The sequence below is a fragment of the Glycine max genome, chromosome 17, assembly GCF_000004515.6.
Source record: "Glycine max cultivar Williams 82 chromosome 17, Glycine_max_v4.0, whole genome shotgun sequence".
Lineage (NCBI taxonomy): Eukaryota > Viridiplantae > Streptophyta > Magnoliopsida > Fabales > Fabaceae > Glycine > Glycine max.
The window spans coordinates 24,886,667-24,910,728 of record NC_038253.2 but is presented as its reverse complement, the minus strand read 5'-3'; the positions used below and the strand labels follow the sequence as shown (position 1 = coordinate 24,910,728).

The following is a 24,062-nucleotide window of genomic DNA, read 5'->3' as shown; positions in this document are numbered from 1 at the left end:
AGCAAACCAGTATAAAAATTGGTGTCCATATTCTCTTGATCTTATCTTTCTTTCTCATTGTATTCTTGATCAATTTGTTGAAGGTCAAAGAAAATATCTTTTTGAATAAGAACTTTAGCGAAAGGATTTTGTGTTAAGGGTGATTGATTAAATATTGGTTTTAACAAAAGTTTGTGATATAATGATCCTTGCAAAAGAAAGCTTTTCAAAACTCTATTTTTTTGTTTGATTTGATTTAGAACCAATTCACCCCCTCTTGGTTTGTGAGTTCCATCTTCTTTTTTTTTAGAATGACCATTGTATAGGCCATGGGGGGATGTGCACTAGCTTGCCATAAGTGGGTGGTTTTGCATTTGAATTTTTAGCAAGAAATGGATAAAGTAGACATATAAAAAAATGGTTAAAATTGTTTTTTGCCAAAATTGGTAAATCCTATCTTAAACGTCTAGATTAACACAATAACTTCCTAGATTGTTGTGCTAATCTCCCTAGGGATACGTGTACTTAGAGTAAATCTCACATAGACAAATTACATTGTGACTCAGTGTGCAGTGCAATTCTTGCACATATGGAAATCTAGCTCAGACAGTTTCTATTTCTCTGTGAAGCTTCACTAAAATAACCACATACCTATATATATATATATATATATATTATAAGCATGAAAATGAGAATTAAAAACATATAATCACCATAATTAAATACATACATGCACAAATGGCACAACTTAGAGTTTCCTCCGTCAGCCTGAGTTGTAATTTTTGTCAGGGTGTTGCACGTGGTGTTAAGTTGCTTTCACCTTTATTAGCATAATGTTATGAGGTGTTCAGATGAGAGGTCAGATATTGCATTTATGTTAAAATTTGAAGATTAAAAATTGAAACCAAGAAGTAGTGATTATAACTGCTAATTCATTTTGTATTTTGATGAAATCACTACTAGAAAATATGTTTTTTACATTGGTTATTTATGACTTTCAACATCGGTTAATAACCGATGTTGAAAGTATTATCATTAACATCGGTTAAAAAACCGATGTTAACGTAAAAATGACAACATCGGTTATTTAATTAACCGATGTTATATAATAAGAATTACACTAAAAAAGGTATCAATGTTCATAACAGCGTTGGCAGTTAACATCGGTTTTACATAAAAACTGATGTTACCTGCCAACGTTAACATCGGTTTTATATAAAATCAATGTTAACTTATACGTTAACATCAGTTTTTGTATAAAGCCGATGTTAAGTTCCAAAACTTTAACATCGGTTTTACTCAAAAACCGATGTTAACTTGTACGTTAACATCGGTTTTTTACGAAAACTTATGTTAACGTTGTAAGTTAACATTGGTTTTGGATAAAACCGATATTATCGTTGACAGTTAACATCGGTTTTGGGAAAACCCGATGTTGTTTGTGTAGATTAACATTAGTTTTTTTAAAAAAAAAAATCGATGTTGTTGTTAGGATTTTTTTTAATACACTGTCTGTTTTTTCAATAAATTCAAAAATTAACCTGCAAATTTTAATTCAGACCACACAGCACAATATATATCATTTGCATTACGTTTTGAAACAATTTTAAGTAGAAAGCTAGCTAGTAAGATTCTATGATGCTAAGCTTGACGAGGTGAAAGAAATACTAAATCAAATGGATGTGAAACATGATGCAACTGTATGGAAGGCACTCCTTGCTGCATGTAGAGTCCATGGTAACTTAAAATTCTGAGAGAGGACAACTACAAATCTTTTTGAGTTGGAACCCGTGAATGCTATGCCTTATGTTATGTTGTCTAACATGCATTATGAATCTCGGAAATGGGATGATGTTGTGAAAATACGAAGGTTGGTGAAATCAAAAGGAATAACAAAGGAGCCTGGATGTAGTTGGATCAAGATGAACTACAGAGTGCATACATTCATTTCTGAAGATAGAGGACATCCAAGGGAAGCTGAGATTTGTTCCAAGATTGATGAAATCGTAAGAAGAACTAAGGAAGTTGGTTATGTTCCAGATATGAATTTTTTGTTGCATGACATGGATACAGAGGGAAAAGAGGTTGGTCTTGCTTATCACAGTAAGAAATCGGATGTTGCTTTGGGATTACTTGCTTCTCAAACAGGTGCACCAATTCGAATGTTAAAGAATGAGTTTGTGGAGATTGTTCTGCTATGAAATATGTATCAGGAGTTTTCATTTGTCATATCATATTGAGGGATTCAAATTGTTTTCTCCATTTTAAGGAAGGATAATGTTCATGTGGGGATTAATGTTAGGATTTAATTTTAATCTTAATACTTGTCTTTGATACAATTTCAAGGGGAATTGATACATGACAGTTTCAAGCTTATAGGGTAGTGTTACACAAAATTTGCTCTGTTTCTATTGTACTATCATCAAGGTTAAATTCATTTTTATGATGTTTGAAGTTAGAACATATACACAGATAAATAAACCTTGTTCTAGAATATTAAGAGCTTAATGTATAAAGAAATGGACTCTGAGATAGAGGAAGCAAAACTATTTTTTTTAATTAAAATTTGAAGCAAGTTGTATAAAAGATAGACATTTTTATTTTTCTAATTTTATGATTAAATATTTGCATCAGTGAAGAATGATTCCACAGTCATAATTGGATCTAGAACTTTACCAACTAGTAACATGTGTATGTTAGTTCAAAAATGATTCCACTGTCATAAACCAATTTTACAACATTGGTTAAGAAATGATCAACAAAATTCAAGGCAAAAATAGCCTTATGTAAGGGAGAAATAACAATAAAAAATGAAGTGAGATAGGAGCATAGTGTGCTCAACAAAGTTTTCAAATTTAGAGAATCTTCTCAAGAAGAAAGACATAGACCAAAAGAAATACTGAATATTTAGACACCTAGTTTTGAGTTTGAGTGCGTGGTCCAATCAGGAATAATATATCCACTTCCTACAATTGCTATCCAATCAGGAACAGACTACAGTTTGAGTGTGTGGTCACTGGTAATCACAGTCTTACTTGAAGGTAATTTTAAGGAAAATTTTCACTAAAAAGTAATCATACTTAACAATACTCAACAATACTTTCAAGCAATCCAGACATAGAAAAAACATAAAGAAACAAGGTTTCAATTTATGCATGACCGTCACACCTGTGTCATAAATTAGAGACAAGATTTCATCATAACATAAATATAGGAGATTAAGGAGATTTCATCACAACAGATTTCCTCATACAAATGTCAATGGAGTCTAATAAAAAAATATCTCTAGTTTAAAATTGATCACCCTTTTTTCCACCACAAGCTTAGTAACTAATACCAATCTAGTTTCTTCTAGCTGGAACATAAGTCTAAATCCACTTAATTCAGTAAAACTAGAATGAGGAAGATCAAATATTAATGTAACAAAAGGAAAGGATTGATATGTACCACCAATTTCAATGCCCTTATGAACAAAAGGAACATAACCAGTAGCAATGATGATATTTTTTGCAGTTACTATTTTGTCTGAAGAGCCAACTTTCACCTTTTGAGGACCCTGCACAGATTGCACAAAAATACAAAATATTTAGAATAATTATTTTCATTTGATATGCACTTATAAAAATTGAATAATCTTGTTGCAACTCCTCTCCTCATGCTTATAAATACAGAATATTTAGACACCTAGTTTTGGGAAAGATTTTGCAGACCATGCTGTTGAGTTGCACAAAAATAATAGAGTCAACTCGAAGGTGCTGATTGGTTATTACAAAGATGTCATGTTTTTCTTCTTTCCAATGTTTGTAATTTCAGCTGTATAAAAAAATTACAACTGAATAGAAATCATGTTTGTGATTTTAGGAGCTTCTATTAACTAAACAATAAAATATGAAACTAACTAATTCACTAACGGTTGAATAACATATTCTTATCAATTGACTTATTCAAACTAAAATTAAAACTACCTTGACAGATCCAAGGTACGTTCCCAATGTACTATAAGAAACTATATGTGAACCTTAACCTGTGCTACACTTGACCTGAATATAAAACTCTTCCTTTGCCTTTTTTGTACTCTTTTCTGCTGCATAGAGGTGTTATCTATTTAACAACATAAATGGTCTCAAGTAAGCAATAGTACCCTTGGCAAAAAAATATTCTTACAATCAAACCCAAAGTTTTATTTCTGCATATTCAGCACAGTTAAGTTAATTCATTTCAAGCACTAGTTATTTAAATTTCTGAGAAATAATTGATACAACATATTCCATATATTAGTTAGGTATGTTAGAGGCAGAGATAGAAAGGAAACCTCTCTGCTACTTACTTGCAAACTAGGTTCAGTAGATAGAAATTGAACCTCTCTGCTACTATATCCCACTTACTGGATTGAGTAGGTTTAGCCACATCAATCAATTGATGCCACTGGACTCCATCAACTAATGTTAGTTAACTGGATTTTGTAAAGTAATTGTAAGGTTAATTGCATAAAAAAGTGAAATAATGCTCAAAGTAGGCAATCCTAGCTTAAATCTTACCCTTTCCTTGATGTCACCCAAAGTAGGCAAGTACAACTTATAGAATTCCTCTCTAAACGCAACCACAAACCTAAATAAAGTTTACAAACCTGCAAGAATAAGACAATTAGGATCTGTTTGATTTGTATAAATTTAAGGGACAAGACAAAAAAATATTACATATGCATACATTCAAACTTTATTGACTCACTAATCTTATATTTCCTCAATGTGGGTGTTAGAGAGAAACCAAACTACGATACATCTACTATTTTTTTTTCTTTTATATATCTGAGGGATTCCAAGAGTGTCAAGATACATCTACTATATTATAGTATTTTCACTTTTAAAGGACTAAAGAGGAATACTTGACCATTATCAAGTATAGGGATAACAAAAAAAAAAAAAATTCACACCCGCAGATAAAATCCATGCCAGAATGAAAAGTTAATGACGACTTCACAGGTACCTGCTACTTGTGGGTATGAGTATTTTGTATATCCGCATATTAAACAGATGGAAGCAGGTACCCGTTGAAATACCAACATAAAATGGAGATTTTATGTTTGTTCTTCTAGGTTCATAACACTCAACTCATCGATGAGGGGGGCTTATTGTGTGTTGTGCTCTGAATCGGTAGTTCAAAACACATACATTACATAACTAACAACATTTTCATGGACAACCCCCCAGAACCGTTTTTTTGCAAAATTCTCTCAAAACACAGTGAACAACATTTTAGGTCTTCACTGTGTTTTGTTCGAAATCCTTGGGTCTATAAAAACCCTCAACTAATTATAGAAAAAAAAACTATTCATATGGAACTAATTTATTTTCAAAGTTTCGGACTGTACAAGTTTGACACAAACATTCGAAGAATCGATAAGTGGCCATGACTGAGAGTGAATGGAAACCATATTCCTTATGCACACAATGTGGTTGCAATGACATACCTTAATCGCGGCAAAGACGAACTCGTTTGCGGTAGTTGCAGCTTCAACAGTAGTGGTAGCTTCAGTAGCACAGTTTCTGGCAATCACAAGGTCAAGAGGAAGGAGAAAGGAGAAAAGGATTTAAGCGCGCGGGGGCGAAAATGAATTTGTGTTTTAATTTATGAAGAAAACAACATGATTTTTTTTAAATAACCGATGTTAACCTCAGATAGTTAACATCGATTTTAAAAAAACCGATGTTAACCTCATATAGTTAACATCAGGTTTTAAAAAACCGATGTTAACTATTTGAGGTTAACATCGGTTTTGTCAAAACCGATGTTAACTAACTCGACTTATTTACAAAAATGCATCGTGCTTTTCTTAACATCGGTTTTTTGAAAAACCGATGTTAATCATGCGATGTTAAATCTATATATTCTAGTAGTGAATCATTCACCTATGCTTGCACACACTCAAATATATTTTTTTTCTTCTGATTTTTCCAAAAATATCAATTGATATTGATACAATCATGTGATTGAGTGTGTATAAATTTCCTCCCTAGAATGTGTGTAAGTTTTGATTGAGTGCTGAGTCAATTTAATGAGAAATGAGTGGTAGTGTGTGACAACTGACACGTAAATGGGTGGTGAGTGAAAGTTTTTTCTTTTATAATTCTTTTACATTTATATTCTTAGGCATAGCCTACTGGTAGTAAAAGGATAAATGAGTTGGTTTTAAGTTAATTCCTTAGTTGAATAAGTTATCTTAAGTTTAATGATAATGATTGTTGTACTTAAAGGGTTGTACATGAATTATGGATTGTGTAGCTTATGGCCAACTTTAGACATACATTATAGATTTGGAAGTTTTTAGTTACACTTTGTAGGACCATTATTTATTGAAAAGGAAATTGAAAGATGTACATTTTGTTGTTTAGCTTAAAGGGTGATTTTTAATTTGTGATGTACAGGAATTACAAAGCTCTCAGTTGAGGCACTATGCAACTAAGATGTTATCCACTAATCCAACAAATTGCCATATAAATGTGGAGAAGATATTTTCATAGAAAATTGAATATAATTGGATGAGATATTGGAGAAAATAAAAGATTTGTCATAGGAGTGGAATAAGGCAGTAGGGGAGACGGGGAGAGAGGGGGGGGGGGGGGGGGGGGGAGTCTCATTCAAATTGGATATTAAATCCAATCAAGTGTATTTGGGGGCTCTTAGCAGTATTGGACATGTTAAGGATCATAAGGATTTTTTTTCTGATCTTAGGGGAATATGAGTAAGCAGTTTATGAGTAGGATTGAATGGAGATCTAATGGCCGGAGTATACAAATGGAGCAGATCCAATAATTACAGCATAGAGATATCAAAGTTATCTAATGATGAAAAAGAAAGAAAAGTATTGTAATAGGAGACTTTGTTTTTGGGACTGTTTGGGCTGATGCATATGAAGGGACTTTCTGCTACTTTTAGCACCCTCAAGATGAGTATTTATGCATATCCGGTTGAAGTTTGATTTTTATTTAGTCATATTATCTGTTTGTAATGTGTTAGAAAATATAGTAGTAAAATTAGAATATTGCTTATATATCAGCTGGCTAAGGGGTTAGCTAAATACTTTTTTGGCTACTTTGTACTTTTGTATATTTGGTGTCATGGCTTTTGACTTAGTTTTAACACCTCTTGTGCTGGAACTAATTGATTTTAATAAATAAAAAAATATCTTTTACCTTAAAAAACGATATACTTCACTTTGTTTGGTTGAATTTTACACATACAAATGACAATATTGAACTAACTACTTGAAAACAAATATAGATAAACTGAATTAGCTGTAAATGTTTTGCATAGTCCGATCTTCTTTTGATAAGTATTGTGTTATTCATACTCAATTTTTTTTCCTTGTAAAAGGATTATGGACCGGAAAAGGTGTCAGCCTACTACACCATTATTTTACAGGAAAACAATTTCTTTATTTTTCTATTAAAATTTCTATTTTTATGTAACTAATAAATAGTTGATTCCAAGTGACATTTGAAATGTATATTGTATTCCACCGCAGCAGAAATTGAAGTTTAAACATGGACCAATATAATAATATTAATTATATCCTTATTCCTCCTATAAAATTATATCAAATTATGCAGTTGATACAGTATCAAAGGACACAAGATGTAAAAGACAATTCATGATTCAGCCTTTTGATTAAGATATCAAATATCATTATTTTTTTAATATCTTTGTAACAGTAAGTTATAGAAAATATTAGAATTTAACAAAATTTTAAAAAATGTGATGAATTATACTATCCTCTCAACCATTATTTTGCATTTTTTACTTTATATTTCAATTAGATTTTTAAAATCTATTTTTGTTACAAATGAAAATGAAGTTCGTGTTACTTTTTAATATATTACATATAGAGGTATTTAAAAAAAATATTCAATCATTCAATTACTCTTATTACTTTTAATATTTGTTATATATTTAATTTTATAGGCTTAAATATTCATGCAACACGGGTTAAAACACCAGTCAATTAAAACACCAGTCAATTTTAAAGCATATCGTAGTACCCCCCTACCTGTGGTTATCCACTACCCATGAAGTTATAAAAGTATTCTTTTTATCAAAGAAAAGAACTTTAATTTTTAAAATTAATTTCGATATTATTCCACCCTCACGCTTACATTTACCCTTATAATAATAATAATAATAATAATAATAATAATAATAATAATAATAATAATAATAATAATAATAATAATGTATTTTTAATTTATTTATTCAACTTATGCTTTGAGATATTGTAATTTTATTTGTACTTTGAATTTATGTTTATTTATGCTTAAGAGATACTTATTTCATGTTTAATTCTATTGTATCAATGTTGCTTAAGAGATACTTATTTCATGTTTAATTCTATTGTATCAATGTTTCTTTTTTGTTTTGGTTTTGATATTACTTGATATTAAAAATCACATTTTCTAAAATATGACCCTATATTAGACTCTCTAATTCCTTTAGAGATTTATCTAAAAGATTTGTGATATAATTAGGAAAATGATTCAAATATCACATATGAGTTTTATATATCCCATTTAATATCTACAGAATCAATAAATTCTACTCTGCATTGTTCACAAAATTTTGGATTGTCCTTTTTATCCCTGATTACTCGATAATTTTCACAAACACAAATCTCACTTTTTATAGGCTCAAAAATTCTTCCACAAAATAATCCATCTTTTTCGAGTTTATTGGTTTTGTCTAAAATTTGAAGTATATGTGGATTTCCATCAACATCCACATTTTTCAAATGGATACCCAATGAATAATGAATAGGTAATCAGAATATTTTTTTTTAATAGTCGGATAAGATGTAACTCTTATCTATGTCTAGTCCTATTCATTTTCATTCTTAGTGGTAAAACGAAAAATAAAGTAAACACACAAAGACTAAATTAAAAAAATAAATTTGCATGAAGAAAATAAATAAAAATTTAAATTAGAAGGAGAAAATATATACTTAAGCCTTAAAAAATTAACTTATGTTTTAGATTTAAAATAAATAAATATTTTCCGAGCCGTATGAATATTGAGTCACACCGAACCCTGTGGTTCTTGCTAGCCAGCCAGATCATCTGCAAGGACTTGTTCTCCTTCCTTCCCAAGTATGTTTCTGTCACACCTTATTTATTTGCTTTCTTAGGGTTTTATTTCGTTTCCCTTTTGGGTTCCGCTCGTAACAATTGAAAATTTGGCATCACATTCGATCCGTTTAACAGTTCGCATACTCAAAATTTAGATTGAGGCATAACGAAAATGTTTATAATTTTCCTTTCAAACCTCGTGTGACCGCGACTCGGAAGTGAATATAATTACAGTGGTCTAGGAAATCTGAATTCCTATTTTGCTATATGTCTTTTATATTTTTGAGTAATGAGATGAATGTTAACGTGAAAGAGTCTAATTCATTAGGTTATGTATTTTGTTGAGTGATATATGGGTTTTATTGAACATGCAATATGTGATATATATTTATTGGGTAAACCCTAATGAGGTATTGAGATCCATTTAATTGACTGATTTCTTGCAGCATTATGCTATTTTTTATACACACGAACTTGGAGATTGAACCTCTGATCACATGCTTATGGGACATGATTATTTGCCAATTAATATGAGCTCGAAGATCAAACCTTTAACCACATACTTATGGGACATTACTATTTGCCAATCATATCACACCATGTTGGTTATGTGATGTATTTCTTTTTTCAGTTACGAATTCAAGCTTAATTGGCTAATTCATTGAGTCTAAAATGATCAATTAATAAATATATTGGTTCGTTGAGCTCAAATAGCCTGTGAGCATCAGTGCGGGATTAGGTTGAGCCAATAAATTAAAATGACCTTGATTTCTTAGTGAGCCGAGCCCTGGTCAACCTGATTTGGCTCAACTTGTTTGATTTCTAGTGAGCCCTGCCTTAAGCATAACTGTTGCTTAAGATGTTAGCTTTACATGATTACTGAGTTGTTGTGCCGAAGTGTGTGTGTCTACTGTGTACTGCTGATACGGATGTCTTTGGTATGTTTGCTTCACTAGGCAATAAATAAAAAATAAAATAAAAAGTTAGGGCCTGCCCAGTAGTCCATCGGCAATTGTGTTTATACTAGTGTTGGGTTTGGTTATCAAATACTTACCCTTGGTAATTCTGGCATATGTTTTGGTGCTGTTCAGATTTGATTTCAACCAGTCTTGAATAGATGTTTTGAAGAGAAATGCTATAGAGTTGATAGGATTTGTGTTGTGTTTCATGATCCAATGTCTGCATTAGAAAGGATAAAATCAAAGAAGGAAAAGTATTTTTAGATTTATGAAAACGTAACCTAGGTGGTGTTAAGTTGGTATGGACGTATACGACTATACATAGGAGAAGGAACTTCCTTGATCACTTTTGCTAATTCTTATTGTCCTAAAGTTTTCCATTTTCTGTTGTCCCCTCTGGTTGGCACATGTTATGTATTGCCTGATTTGCAGTCCCTCACATCAATGCTCTGTGTTCTTTATAAATGATTCTAATTAAATATTTGATTTCTTTCAACTATGGCACCCTGATCATTGGTATGCCATTTTGAACATGATATAATTTTTATTTAGGTTCTTAAACATTATCATGTCTGTCTTTGCTTAGAGTACATAATTTTCTTTTCTAGTATATAAGAGTGAGGTTTTCTACCATATATCCATGCACCAAATAAATAAACACTGTTCAATTATTTATTTATTTGGTGCTGTAGCTTAACATTCTAGTTGCTGAAATTCACTGTCGAAGATGATTTTGTCTTGGTCATGGGTTCCTTTTCAGTCTTGACTCTTGAGAGGAGCCAATGCTAACCTGTTTTCTTTGCTTCCTACTCATGTAGTGTAAATATAAAAGGGGGTTTAAATCCTCTCACTTGAGAATTTTGAATCATCTCAAAATTTGAGTCTTTCGCATGGCAGGGTCATACTGAGAGAGACATAAGAAACTCTGCAGGGTAAAATTTGTGGGTCTGCTTGTACAGTATCTTGTCTCTGTTTCTCTCTTCACATGACACTGATATGAGGGGAACCAAATCCAAGCAAAACCTATCTTTTTATTTTAATGATTTGGTTGAACTATTTGAAATAATATTTCCGTTTTCATTGCAGACCAGAAACTTCTTTTGTATTAATTATTGATATATGTGAAAGAGTGGCTTAATCTTCACCGTGCCTGGTATAATCCAACATAGATAGTTATGGAAAAGGCCCCTTTTGGTGGAATTTCAAATCCACATTTATATCATTGTTCTTTTGATACTTTTCTTTATTCTAACTTTAAAACCATAGTAACAATGTTAAATAACCTTTCAATTTCTTGTTTTTATCTTAATGAATTTGGTGGCTGATGATTTTGATTGACCATTACCCTCAAATCCATTCAGTACTCTATCATTATTTTTCATCCAACCTTTATCTTTCTGTGGAAATATTTTCTCCTCCCAATGCCAATGGAAAACCTAGAGTCTAGACTAACCCAGCAACCAACCATCACCTGCACTTTGTGCCCGAATCTCTCTGTTTCTTTCTTTTTGTCACTTTGTGTTTTGAGTTGTTTAAGCTCCTGACTCATTGGTAGTGTGAGATGTTTGGTGTGCTGTAGGCATATATATATATATATTTGGGCTCTTGTCCCTCAACTACATATTGGGGATGTATTCTTGTAACTGCTTTGTAAAACCTCTTTTCCTGTTATATTGGTAGGCGCAAGCACCTGTGTATGAAAGGGGCATATGTGGCCTAGTGCAGGATTGAACCTCTGCCATCAATGGTTTCAGTTGAGCTACAAGTTCATTGGTACCTTGTGTCAACATTTTCCCCGAAACCTAGCATGTAGGAACTTAGGTCAGAGCTAAGAAACGAGACTCCTAGTCCTGGATCATTTTTTTTTTTTTTGGTTGACTGAAGCTTAGATAGCATCTTTCTATCTTCCTTGCCTATATCTAGGATATTGTTTAGTGATCAGATTTTTGTTGACCTATCTGCAAGACCCACGGAGCAGGAGCTATATTGGGCTAGACCCATTAATTATCTACTGTTATCAAGTTTTTGAACAAAAGTATATGTATATTTATGTGGTTCTCCTCTCCAGTTCTAAGGTCTCAATTAAAATTGAAGATACAAACCTATAAGTAATGATCCATGACAGATATAACTATGTATTTTCTTCTTTCTGGATTGATTTTGGTTGCAATTTAATAATTGGGAATACCATTTGCTGGAAGTTATGGCTTTGACACTAATAGAATTGATATTGGGACTAATTTCTGTTGAGAATCAGGAATTTAACGTATAAATGATCTGATTTAGAGGAAACTGAATATCCTCTTATTATGTGTAGTCAATACTACCTGTCAATATAAACAAGCATCCGCTGTGTACTTTGACACACGGTTTCAGTCTATCATCCCTCTATATTTTCTCTCATTTTACATGGTATCAGAGCTAGGTTGAGGGAATAACGAAACCGTCCCCCACCAGGGGACCTACTGTCCCCGGTGGACCTTTCTGGTCGTCACACTTATTCCGGTGACCTACTTCTGCTTTTTGATGACCCTTTTGTTTTCCAGTGACTTTTCTGGCCACTGTCACTTTTCCGGCGAACCATTGTCCCTGGTGAGTCCTTTTGCTTGTCGCCCTTCTTCCGGTGGACTTTTATACTTGCCACCCATTTTCTGGCGATCTTCTTTCTCCTTCTCTGGTGATTTTCCCCATTTTTGTCACATTTTCCGGTCACTGACGCAACTCCGATGACTTTTTTGGGAAAATTTCTGTGATCACCCACTGGTGTTGCTCACGGCATCGAAAACGGAGCATCCATGTACCCTCACTCGCACCATCTTTGCCAGCTAAACAGCTTCGTTCGCCGGTCCATGATGGCGCATTTGGCACCTTTTCCAGTCGCGATTTCCTGCTACTGCATCGTCTACCTTATGCGCCTCTGCCCCTGGAGTTTCAACTCCATCGGACTTATTTTGGGAAAAAACCCTGCTTTGCATTGTATGTTTCTGTTTTGTGCTTTTTTAGGCACTATTTGGTTCGCGCCTTGCAGTTACTGTTTTTACTCATCATGCATCTGCTGGTTCTTATGAGGATGTAAACCAATACTGCCTTCTACTTGCTGCTCATTTTCCGGCGAAGAACTTCTGCCGCCTATTCTGCTGCCGTCTTTTTCAGCGTGTTTCTGGTCACCACCTTCAGCTTGCCACTTATTTTCCGGCAAAGAACTTTTTGGTTGCCTATTCTATCGCTGTCCTTTTCTGGCATATTTCTCAATGACTTCTCTCGCTTCGCTGTCACTTTATGATGATTTTGTGTCTTCCGTTTGAATAATTGGGTCTCCATACTTCGTTTAAAGCTTCCAAATCTTGGTTTTAAGAAGATCGTAACTTGCTTTGGATTTACTTAAGTTGATAAGTGTTCCAACTCTCTCTTCCTAGCAATATTCCCCGACTTCACCAAGATCCCTGAGTTGTCTTCTGAAAGGAACAGCAGAAATAAAATAACACAGCAACAGAGAATTAAAGAGATCAACAACAGAAAATTGTATGTAAGTGTGGTGTATAGTATTATTCACGATTTGATGTTAACACCCTGCTTGAATAGCGAGAGTGCCCCAGAGCTAATGCTCCTTTTCTGTTTCTATTTCTCAGATGTATTTTTCCAAAGTATCCCCCCTGCAACATGCTCTCTCTCTAATACCTCATAACCGCATCACATGGGTCCCTTGTCCACCTCACCAACTAATTTTCCCTTTCTACCCTTGACCCCACTTTGTTTCTTCTAGTATATACTTTCCACTGAGTAGCAGGCCTATATTTTCCCACTAATTCAGGCCCATTAGACAGCACCCTATCACTGCCCTCCCCATCAGCTACAGCCTTGTCCTCAAGGCTGAAAAGGGAAATTGACTTCTCAGCACATCTTCATTTACTCATGTAGTATCCTCTTCAGCTCAACCCTTCCATTTGACTAAAAATTGCCTTGTCACATCATCCCCTTCACGGATATCTCTAGTGGCCAAAATAGCTTCAAGCTCCTCCACATCCGCATCCTCAACTCCTAATTCAGCAGGGAGTTCTGTTTCCACCGTATAACTACCAACAGCCTTTTTTAATTGAGAAACATGAAAAACAGAGTGAATTCTTGCAGATTCAGGCAACTTTATCCTATAAGACACTGCACCAACTCTCTCCAATATGGGATAAGGGCCAAAATACCTCAGTGCTAACTTGTGGTTTATCCTTCTAACTACAGTTTGCTGCCGATGGGGTCTCAACTTCAAAAAGACCCATTCTCCCACCTCGAAGGTCAAATCCCTCCTCTTTCTATCTGCATATTTCTTCATCTGCTGCTGAGCCCTAAGCAAGTGATGCTTAAGTTGCCTCAAAGCTTCATCTTGGTCTACTAACTCGGCAGCCACAGCTTCAACCCTTGTTTCTCCTTGTGTAAAACGAATTATGGCGGGAGGTTTTCGACCGTAAACTACCTCAAAAGGTGTAGTTCCAATAGATACATGGTAGGAAGTATTATACAATAATTCAGCCCAAGAACCCAATACAACCAGTTTTTGGGCTGCTCCGATGCAAAACAACGCAAATAAGCCTCAAGACATCTATTCACCACTTCGGTTTGACCATCCGTTTCCGGGTGATAAGAGGAACTCATCTTCAAAACTGTTCCTTGTAGCCGAAATACCTCCTTCCAAAACAAACTAACAAATAGAGGATCTCGGTCACCAACAATGGATTGTGGCACTCCATGTAACCGGACAATCTCTTTGGTAAACACCTCGGCTATTTTCTTGGCTGTATAAGGGTGCTTGAGGGGTATGAAGTGTCCATACTTTGATAATCTGTCCACAACAACAAAAAGTGCTTCAAACCCCTTAGATTTAGGAAGACCGGTGATGAAATCTAGGGAGATGTCTTCCCAAATTTGGTCCAGAATTGGCAATGGTTGCAGCAGTCCCGCGGGGGACATCGCAACATATTTTTGCCGCTGACAAGTGTCACAGCTTCGCACAAAGTCTTGTATAGATCTCTTCATCCCAACCCAATACAAGTTCCCCGCTATTCTGTGATAAGTTCTAAGAAATCCTGAGTGCCCCCCTGTTGGAGATGAGTGAAACTCTTGCAATAATAGAGGAATATACACTGAGTTTGCAGCCAACACCAATCTGTTATGGTAAAACAAGTTCCCTTTTTGCAAACTGAATTCCAGATGAACATTCGGGTCTTGTGACAACTCTTCAATGATTCTTTTTAATTCTTCATTTTCTCTTACTTCCATTTGAACCTCTGCTAGCTGCAACCAAATCGGAAAAGTGGTAAGGCTCCTCAATTCACTTTCTCCATGCAGCCTTGATAAGGAATCAACTGCTTTATTCTCCATACCGGGCTTATACACTACCTTAAATTGGTAGCCTAATAACTTTGTTGGGGAGATTCGAGGGGTACACCTGTGGACCACGAGCCACCACATAAGGAGACCTGACACCACACTCTAACCTAAAACCTTAAGGCTCAGGTTTATGGGTCTTCTCCTCACTTATATGGTGTTCAACCTTTCCACTTCTACCCAATGTGGGACTTCACCTCACACTTGTAACCCAACACATCTCCCCCTCAAGTGTGAGTCTCTTTCACATGGTAGTCTCCCCCTCGAGCGGAAGTCTTTATCATCCATGAGTATAGCCATGACCACCTGCGATACTTGCCCTGTTCGCTAGCCATTCTGGCCACCCCGCTTCACCTGCGGGGCACGTTGTGCCGCTAGCCATTCTGGCCACTTGCGGTACTTGCATACTCGTCTGAGCCGGTCACTAACTTGAACCATCGGCTCTGATACCAATTGTTGGGGAGATTTGAGGGGTACACCTGTGGACCACGAGCCATCACATAAGGAGACCTGACACCACACTCTAACCCAAAACCTTAAGGCTCAGGTATATGGGTCTTCTCTTCACTTATATGGTGCTCAACCTTTTCACTTCTACCTGATGTGGGACTTCACCTCACACTTGTAACCCAACACAACTTGGCTAGCCAATTTTGTTGATCAGCTTTAGTAATTCTCTGTTGTAGCAAATATTTAAGGCTCTTTTGATCTGAATAAACAACAAACTTCCTTCCCAACAGATACGGTCTCCAATGTTGCACCGATAACACTAAGGCCATCAACTATTTCGCTAAATTTCCTTCAGATAAGGCCTTGCTGAAATAAGCAATCGGTCTTTTCTTCTGAACCAAAACAGCCCCAACTCCTCTTCCTGAAGCATCACACTCAATCTCAAAAGGTTGAGTAAAATCCGGTAGAGCCAAAACCGGAGAAGTTGTCATCACCCTTTTTAGTTCCTCAAAGGCTTGCAAAGCTTCCGGCCCCCACTTAAATCCTTCTTTTTTTTGTGAGTTCGGTCAAAGGCTTGGCTATTTTCCCATAGTCCTTGACAAACTTTCTATAGTATCCTGTCAACCCCAAAAAACCCTTAACTCCCTTCACACTTTGAGGAATTGGCCAATCTACCACACTCTTTACCTTAGCCAGATCTACCGCTACACCCTTCTCCGAAATAATATGGCCAAGATATTCCACTTGAGTATCACCAAAAACACATTTCTTCTTATTGGCTACAAATCTCTTTTCTTGTAACACCTCTAAGATTTACCTTAAATGCTGCATATGTTCACCCCACTCTACTATATACCAATATATCATCAAAAAATACTAGAACAAACCTTCTCAAAAAGGGCTTGAAGATTTGATTCATAGTTGCTTGGAATGTTGTCGGGGCATTTGTCAAACCAAATGGCATGACTAAAAATTCATAATGCCCTTCATGTGTCCGAAAAGCGGTCTTGTGCACATCCTCCTCCTTTACCCTTATTTGATGATAGCCCGATTTCAAATCGATCTTTGAGAAGTATTTGACACCATGGAGCTCATCCAACAACTCCTCTACCACCGGAATAGGAAATTTATCCGGTATGGTTATTTTATTAAGTTCCCGATAGTCCACACGCATCCTCCATGCACCGTCTTTCTTCTTAACTAATATGACAGGGCTAGAGAAAGGACTTGAGCTGCACCTAATAATGCCCTGCTCCAACATAGAGTTCACCTGATTCTCTATCTCACTTTTGTGATGAAAAGGGTATCTATACGGTCTCACATTGACCGGAGAAGCCCCTTGATGCAACTCTATGGAATGAACATTGTTCCTCTTTGGAAGTAATCCTTCTGGTTCTTTAAAAACTTCCTTATAATCAGCTAGCATGTGGTTTAAATCCTGTTGTTCCTGCGCCTTCAATTCACCACGAGGAGTCATATCAGATTCTATTTCACCCGCTTCCAACAAACTATGCAGGGAAGAGTTTGAAGATTCAGACAAGGCTTTAATGCCTTGTAGTTCCACCATTTTCCCTTGCCAAGGGAAACTCAAAATCATGCCCTTCCAATCAAAGGTGACTTTGCCAAATCGTCTCATCCACGCTGCTCCCAAGATCACATCAAGATCTCCCAATTCCAACACAAAGGCATCTATTCGGGTCAAGAAATCACCCAATTCTAACTCCACATTTCTGCACTTTCCCATGGTCTTTATTCGATGACCATCGCCCAATTTCACTCCTACTGCCGTTGTTGATTCCACTATTAATCCCAACGCCGTGGCCACCTTTGGGTCAATAAAACAGTGACTTGCCCCACTGTCCACCAATACTTGAATTTGGACCTCACCCACCTTCCCTTTAAGTTTCATAGTAGCGGGTTGACCCCTGGTGCTCATCATCTCTTTAGTTTCAAATAACCCCAAAGCATTACATTCAATAACTTCCTCCTCCTCATCTTCTTACACTTCTACGGCAATCACTTCCCCTTCTTCATTAACCTTTTCATCATCTCCTAGGATAAGCAATCGAAGTTACCTCTCCTTACACTGATGCAAAGGATGGAATTTCTCTCCGCAACGAAAACATAAGCCCTTGCTCTTCCGATCCATCAATTCAGAATAGGGCAAATGCTGAACCCCTCTGCTACGGGGTCCTCCTTCATGATCCGAGTTGGCACGGTGGTAAAAGCTCAAACCTCCCATGGAGTTCTGAGAGTTCGAATTGCCTCCTAGGTGAGAGTTACTCCCCGACTGGGCAGATTTTTGTGGAGTTACTCCTTTGACCCGACTTAAAACCCGATCCCATTCTCCCCCTTTCATACAAATGATACGACGCATCTCTTTCCTTTGTCCATCTTCTTCCAAAATCACTCAGCCTCTGCGAACGAAAACCCCTTGTCTCCACCTCAATATCCTGCGCCATTTTCATGGCTTGAAGTCGGTTTTGAGGATTTAGGGTTCTGACCCTTACCCGAATTTCTGGTTTGAGACCTCCAACAAAATATCCCAAATATTGTTCCTCCGGCAAACGATTCACTTGAGAAGAGAGGAATTCGAATTCAGATATGTACTCTTCCACGTCTCCCTCCTGGTGCAAGCCTTTCAACTCTTCAAAAGGATTATCACACCTTCGGCCTCCGTAACGATCAACTATCATCTTCTTCAATTTACCCCATGTTAGATTATCCTCTGTTTCTTTCAATAAGTTGAACCAATGGATGGTAGCTCCTTCCATACATATCTTTGCCAAACGGATCTTCACATCCTCCGAAGAGCCATGTATCTCAAAGTAGGTCTCAGCTCTTGTGATCCATCCAACCGGGTCACCACCATCAAAAGACGGAAGTTCCACCTTCTTGACAGCCATTCTGAATTCAGAGTTCTCATCCGCTGACGCCGATGAAATCCCTTCTGAAATCGATGGGTTTCGCATTCTAGCAAATTCCTCCATCATCACCTTTTGGAACTCCTCCATCCTCAGTCGGAACGATTCCTCCAGCATTAACATTCGTCCCTCCAAAGCGTCAACCCTCTCGTTCATTCTTGTAGTCATGGACCAGAACCACGCTAGGTCCTCCTCGTCAATATTATCCAGCAGGTCGGACCAGTTGAAAGGAACAGCTGAAAAAAATAACACAGCAACAGAGAATTAAAGAGATCAACAACAGAAAATTGTATGTAAGTGTGGTGTATAGTATTATTCACGATTTGATGTTAACACCCTGCTTGAATAGCGAGAGTGCCCCAGAGCTAATGCTCTTTTTCTGTTTATCCCCCCTGCAACATGCTCTCTCTCTAATACCTCATAACCGCATCACATGGGTCCCTTGTCCACCTCACCAACTAATTTTCCCTTTCTACCCTTGACCCCACTTTGTTTCTTCTAGTATATACTTTCCACTAAGTAGCAGGCCTATATTTTCCCACTAATTCAGGCCCATTAGACAGCACCCTATCATCTTCAAAATATTGGTTTGAAGCTTCCAAATGTGGTTCTTAAGAAGGTCGGAATTTGCTTGCTTTGCTTGCCATAAATTTCTTAGGCTGATGGTTATTCCAGCTCTTTGGCAATGTTATCTTTCTAGCAATATTCCCTGCTTAAGCTGATGAGTGTTCCAACTCTCTCCTCCTAGCAATATTTGGATTTCACCAAGATCTCTGAGTTGTCTTCAAAATATTTGGTTTGAAGCTTTCCAAATGTGGTTCTTAAGAAGGTCAGAACTTGCTTGCTTTGCTTGCCGTAAATTTCTTAGGCTGATGGTTATTCCAGCTCTTTGGCAATGTTATCTTTCTAGCAATATTCCCTGGCTTCACTAACATCCCTGAGTTGTCTTTCAAACATTTTTTTTTTTTTGGTGGAACTCAATTTTATGTTTATATTTATTAGTTGGGAATAAATTTTCTTGTAAGCTTTAGCTTGAGGGGGAGTGTTGAGAATTAGGAATTTAATGTATAATGGTGTGATAGGATATGATATCTGATTTAGAGGAAACTGAATATCCTCTAATTATGTGTAATCGATACTACCTATCTTTATAAACAAGCATCTGTTGTGTACTTAGACACACGGTTTCAGTCTTTCATCCCTCTATATTTTCTCTCATTTTACATGGTATATTTTTCTCTCATTTTACAATATGTTCAATTTTGTGCATTTATGAGGAATTATCAGGGTTTCTGAGTGGCTCTGAATTTTTTTTTCAATATTCTGATTGTTTTGTAGTTTTACTTTGGGATATGTCTCTTAATTCAATGGAACTGAAGAAAACTTTGTTGTATATATATGCTTAATATTTAGCTTGAGTGCCTCATGCTATTTGTTGTTGTACCATTGTCTTAACCTGACATGAACTCAACCTGTAGATATAAATTATTACCCTGACATATAGGCAAACCCTGGTAGTTTCCACTTGAGAAAGGTTAAATCAATAGGAAATGACATGAGCTATTGTTTGGATTGGAATGAATCTCCTCTGCTGTCTTGCTCCTTTTAAATAAATAAAACATTTAACTTGTAAATCATATTTTTTTTAATCTTTCCTTCATCTTGTGAGTTGTGAGGAAAGTGTACTCACGAATGAGGAATATCCACCACTCATTTTATTGTTCCCTGCATCCTCTTTTTAGTGCTAATTAAAAATAGGCATCCTAATTTGAACCTTGAAATAATACTTGATTTACATTGAACTGCTAGTCAAGTACTCATTAATGAGTTGTTTTTCACCTAAGATCATCAAATGACATATGACCTGCTTCGCCTTACCTTACATTACACCCTGTCATTTTTGCAAATTCTATATACATTGCTTTTAACTAGTAAAAACTTGTTACTTTTTGGGGACTGGTCGAACTGCTGTATGAGTGAGATAATGATTTTCACTCAACAATTGGTACTAATGCAAAGGTTGTTAGTATTCAGGTTTTTATCCATTTGACCAAATATCTTATTTTGCATAACTTTGTTTAAGCAGCAGCCATGTCTTCTTTTCTTCCCGCCTCAGCCGAGTCACTTGATCTGGCAGTGGAGGCCAAAGACCCGTCTGAGTCCATCTCCATTCTTTATCAGGTACTTGATGATCCTTCTTCTTCTCCAGATGCTCTGCGCATGAAAGAGCAGGCCATCACAAACCTCACTGAGCATCTCAGGGAACAGAATAGGGCAGAGGATTTGCACAGCCTTCTTACACAGTTGAGGCCCTTCTTTTCCTTGATTCCTAAGGCAAAAACTGCAAAGATAGTGAGGGGCATAATTGATACTGTTGCAAAAATACCAGGGACTTCTGATCTACAAATTACACTATGCAAAGAAATGATGCAATGGACTCGTGCTGAAAAGCGTACCTTTCTGAGGCAGCGAGTTGAGGCAAGGCTTGCAGCACTTCTGATGGAAAGTAAAGATTATTCTGAAGCTTTGACTCTCCTCAGCGGCCTGGTCAAAGAGGTTAGAAGACTAGATGACAAGCTTCTACTTGTAGACATAGACTTGCTTGAAAGCAAGCTACACTTCTCCTTAAGAAACCTTCCAAAGGCAAAAGCTGCTCTCACAGCTGCAAGAACAGCTGCAAATGCTATTTATGTTCCTCCAGCTCAACAAGGTGCCATAGATCTACAGAGTGGGATTCTTCACGCAGAGGAGAAGGATTACAAAACTGCATATAGTTATTTCTTTGAAGCTTTTGAGTCTTTCAATGCTCTTGATGACCCCAAGGCTGTATTTAGCCTGAAATACATGTTGTTATGCAAGATTATGGTGAGTCAAGCTGATGATGTGGCTGGAATCATATCTTCTAAAGCTGGCGTGCAATATCTTGGGCCTGATTTGGATGCTATGAAAGCCATTGCAGATGCTCATTCTAAGCGATCTCTGAAGTTATTCGAAATTGCTTTGCGAGACTACAAGGCTCAGTTGGAGGAAGATCCAATTGTCCACAGGCACCTGTCATCCCTGTATGATTCTCTCATGGAGCAGAACCTTTGGAGATTGATTGAACCATACGCAAGGGTTGAGATTGCACACATTGCTGAACTAATTAAACTTCCTGTTGATCACGTGGAGCAAAAGTTGTCTCAGATGATTTTGGACAAGAAGTTCGTTGGGACATTGGATCAAGGAGCTGGATGCCTTGTCATATTCGATGATCCCAAGACTGATGCAATATATCCTGCAACCTTAGAAACCATTTTCAATATTGGGAAAGTTGTGGACAGTCTTTATGTTAGGTCTGCCAAGATAGTGGCATGAGCACTCCATCTGGTCACTTCATTTGGTATTTGCTGCAATACTATATGTTCTCTTTCACAATTAGTAGGACACAAGTCGTTTGTTTATTTTCCAAATTTGTAAGACTCGGGACAGTTTTTAGCTTCTAAATTCATTGATCCCTAAGCCACTTCAGGGGCCTTTATTATTTGTAATTACAGGCGTGTTGATGGTTTGATCTTTGAAAAATAGTAGGACCATGCGTCCTTATTATAAGGTTCAATTAATTAACTTATCAAAATTAAGGAAATTGACTAATTTAGTGGAGAATATTAAATATATTAAATTTATACAAACTAACATATTAAAGAGTTATGTTTCTCTCAGTCTAACGTCATTCTAGGACCAACTATAATTAAATGTATTATTATGAAAAAATTAAATGCAAGAGACATTTTAGATAGATTGAACCTTATAAGAATGATCCAATCACATTTTTAATTTAGACCTTATGAGTGCTTTGTTGTTGTGGAATGAAGATGATTGGATAGTTGAGATCTCAAATGCATATTCTAAATTTGATTTATCAAAAATGAGTTGTACAATCTTCATTTGACGGTTATAAAGCACTTATTACGTAAATGCATGTAATTTCCATATGCACTGAAGCTATTTCCCCCCGGTGCATGTGGGGAACGTTGTCAGATGAGGATTTTCGATCACAAGTAGTCACTTTGGATATTCTACTCAAGAATTGTTCATAAGAGAGAAAATAAATGAGTTTATGTAATAACTTATTCATCTAATTTTCATATAAATATTTATGAATGCTTATGAACTCAGAAGTTTATTTTTGTAATAAATTAAGAATCAAATATTTATCTTAATTAAAAGCTCTCAAACTAATAGTTAATTTTAAATTAGACATTTGTTTAATAAGTTTATCAAACAAGGCATAAGCTTAATCTAGGACCGTTTACAGACATTTTGAGACCTAAGGCGAGAATGTTAAATAGATAAAATAGCTAACTCATTCAATCTATCTTGTAACATTGTTGATTTTAGATATGATTTAAGCAATTTTAATTTTGAAAAACTTCTTTCAGTAGTAGCATCTGCTACACGGATTGTCAATAAAATTCTATATGCAATGTAAACATTTGGAAAAGAATCTAAAGTTTTAATATAACTCAATACTTTTATTGGTGTGCTAATTTCTTCTCTTAATACTTCTCTTAGTACTTTCAATTATGAAAATAAATCAAGACCATCAATATCAGAGTATTCATTAAACCTTAAAATTTTTTCAAGATTAATACAATATTTTTTCTAAAAAATTGGAGGCCTAAGGCTGTTGCCTCAGTGGCTTACACGACCTTGTCTTAATCATAAAGTTTATTAAAATAAATCAAAAGAGTTTACAAGATGATAAGTCTTTTATATGTACTCTAAAAAAGAAAGTCTTTTATATGTCTGATTAAGCTTTGTAAAAGTTCTTAGGCTTTTGCTAAATACACTTCCTTCATTTACTAATGCACCACCATTTTGTATTTTTAACATTTTTTCCCCTCAGAAGTACCCATTAGAACTAATTTCTGAATTTCAAGTTCCGAAACTTAGATACTTGCAACCCCATAACCTTTAATATCTTCAAAGCCGACATTGTATTGTCGGAGCATGTGCCCGAATTTTAATCTAACCCGGAAAGTGTCACACATCTTCCTGAATTGAAAATCTCCTTTGATACGTAAAGCTTTGAATCCTCCTCTTGTTACTTATGAATCCCGACGACAAATACAACCATGGTTATCAAAATCTCGAGTTAACTCGTTAACTCTTACGAGTTTACGAGTCCACTTGTCTTTTGCGAGTTAAAACTTGAGTAAACTCTTTTTTTAGTAGACTCTGGGCAAACTCTATAAATTCTAAGTAAACTCGGTAGA

General features: G+C 35.9%; 1 protein-coding gene across 2 annotated transcripts; it reads left to right on the top strand.

Annotated features, from left to right (window-relative positions):
- The first annotated feature begins 8,993 nt into the window (after positions 1–8,993).
- On the top strand, positions 8,994–22,334 carry LOC100777365 (26S proteasome non-ATPase regulatory subunit 11 homolog). 2 transcript variants are annotated; one of them, XM_003550059.4, is made up of 2 exons: positions 8,994–9,116; positions 20,891–22,334. In XM_003550059.4, exon 2 carries the CDS (start codon positions 20,896–20,898, stop codon positions 22,159–22,161), a length of 1,266 nt encoding a protein of 421 aa, XP_003550107.1. In that variant the 5' UTR covers positions 8,994–9,116; positions 20,891–20,895; the 3' UTR covers positions 22,162–22,334. The 2 variants fall into 2 exon arrangements, with proteins under 2 accessions (XP_003550107.1, XP_040866877.1); XM_041010943.1 differs by having other exon boundaries at positions 9,025–9,116; positions 20,894–22,334.
- Positions 22,335–24,062: the final 1,728 nt, after the last annotated feature.

What these genes read in the sequence shown, in the direction of transcription:
- LOC100777365 (XM_003550059.4), top strand. Translation starts at nt 20,896, where the DNA reads ATGTCTTCTTTTCTTCCCGCCTCAGCCGAGTCACTTGATCTGGCAGTG.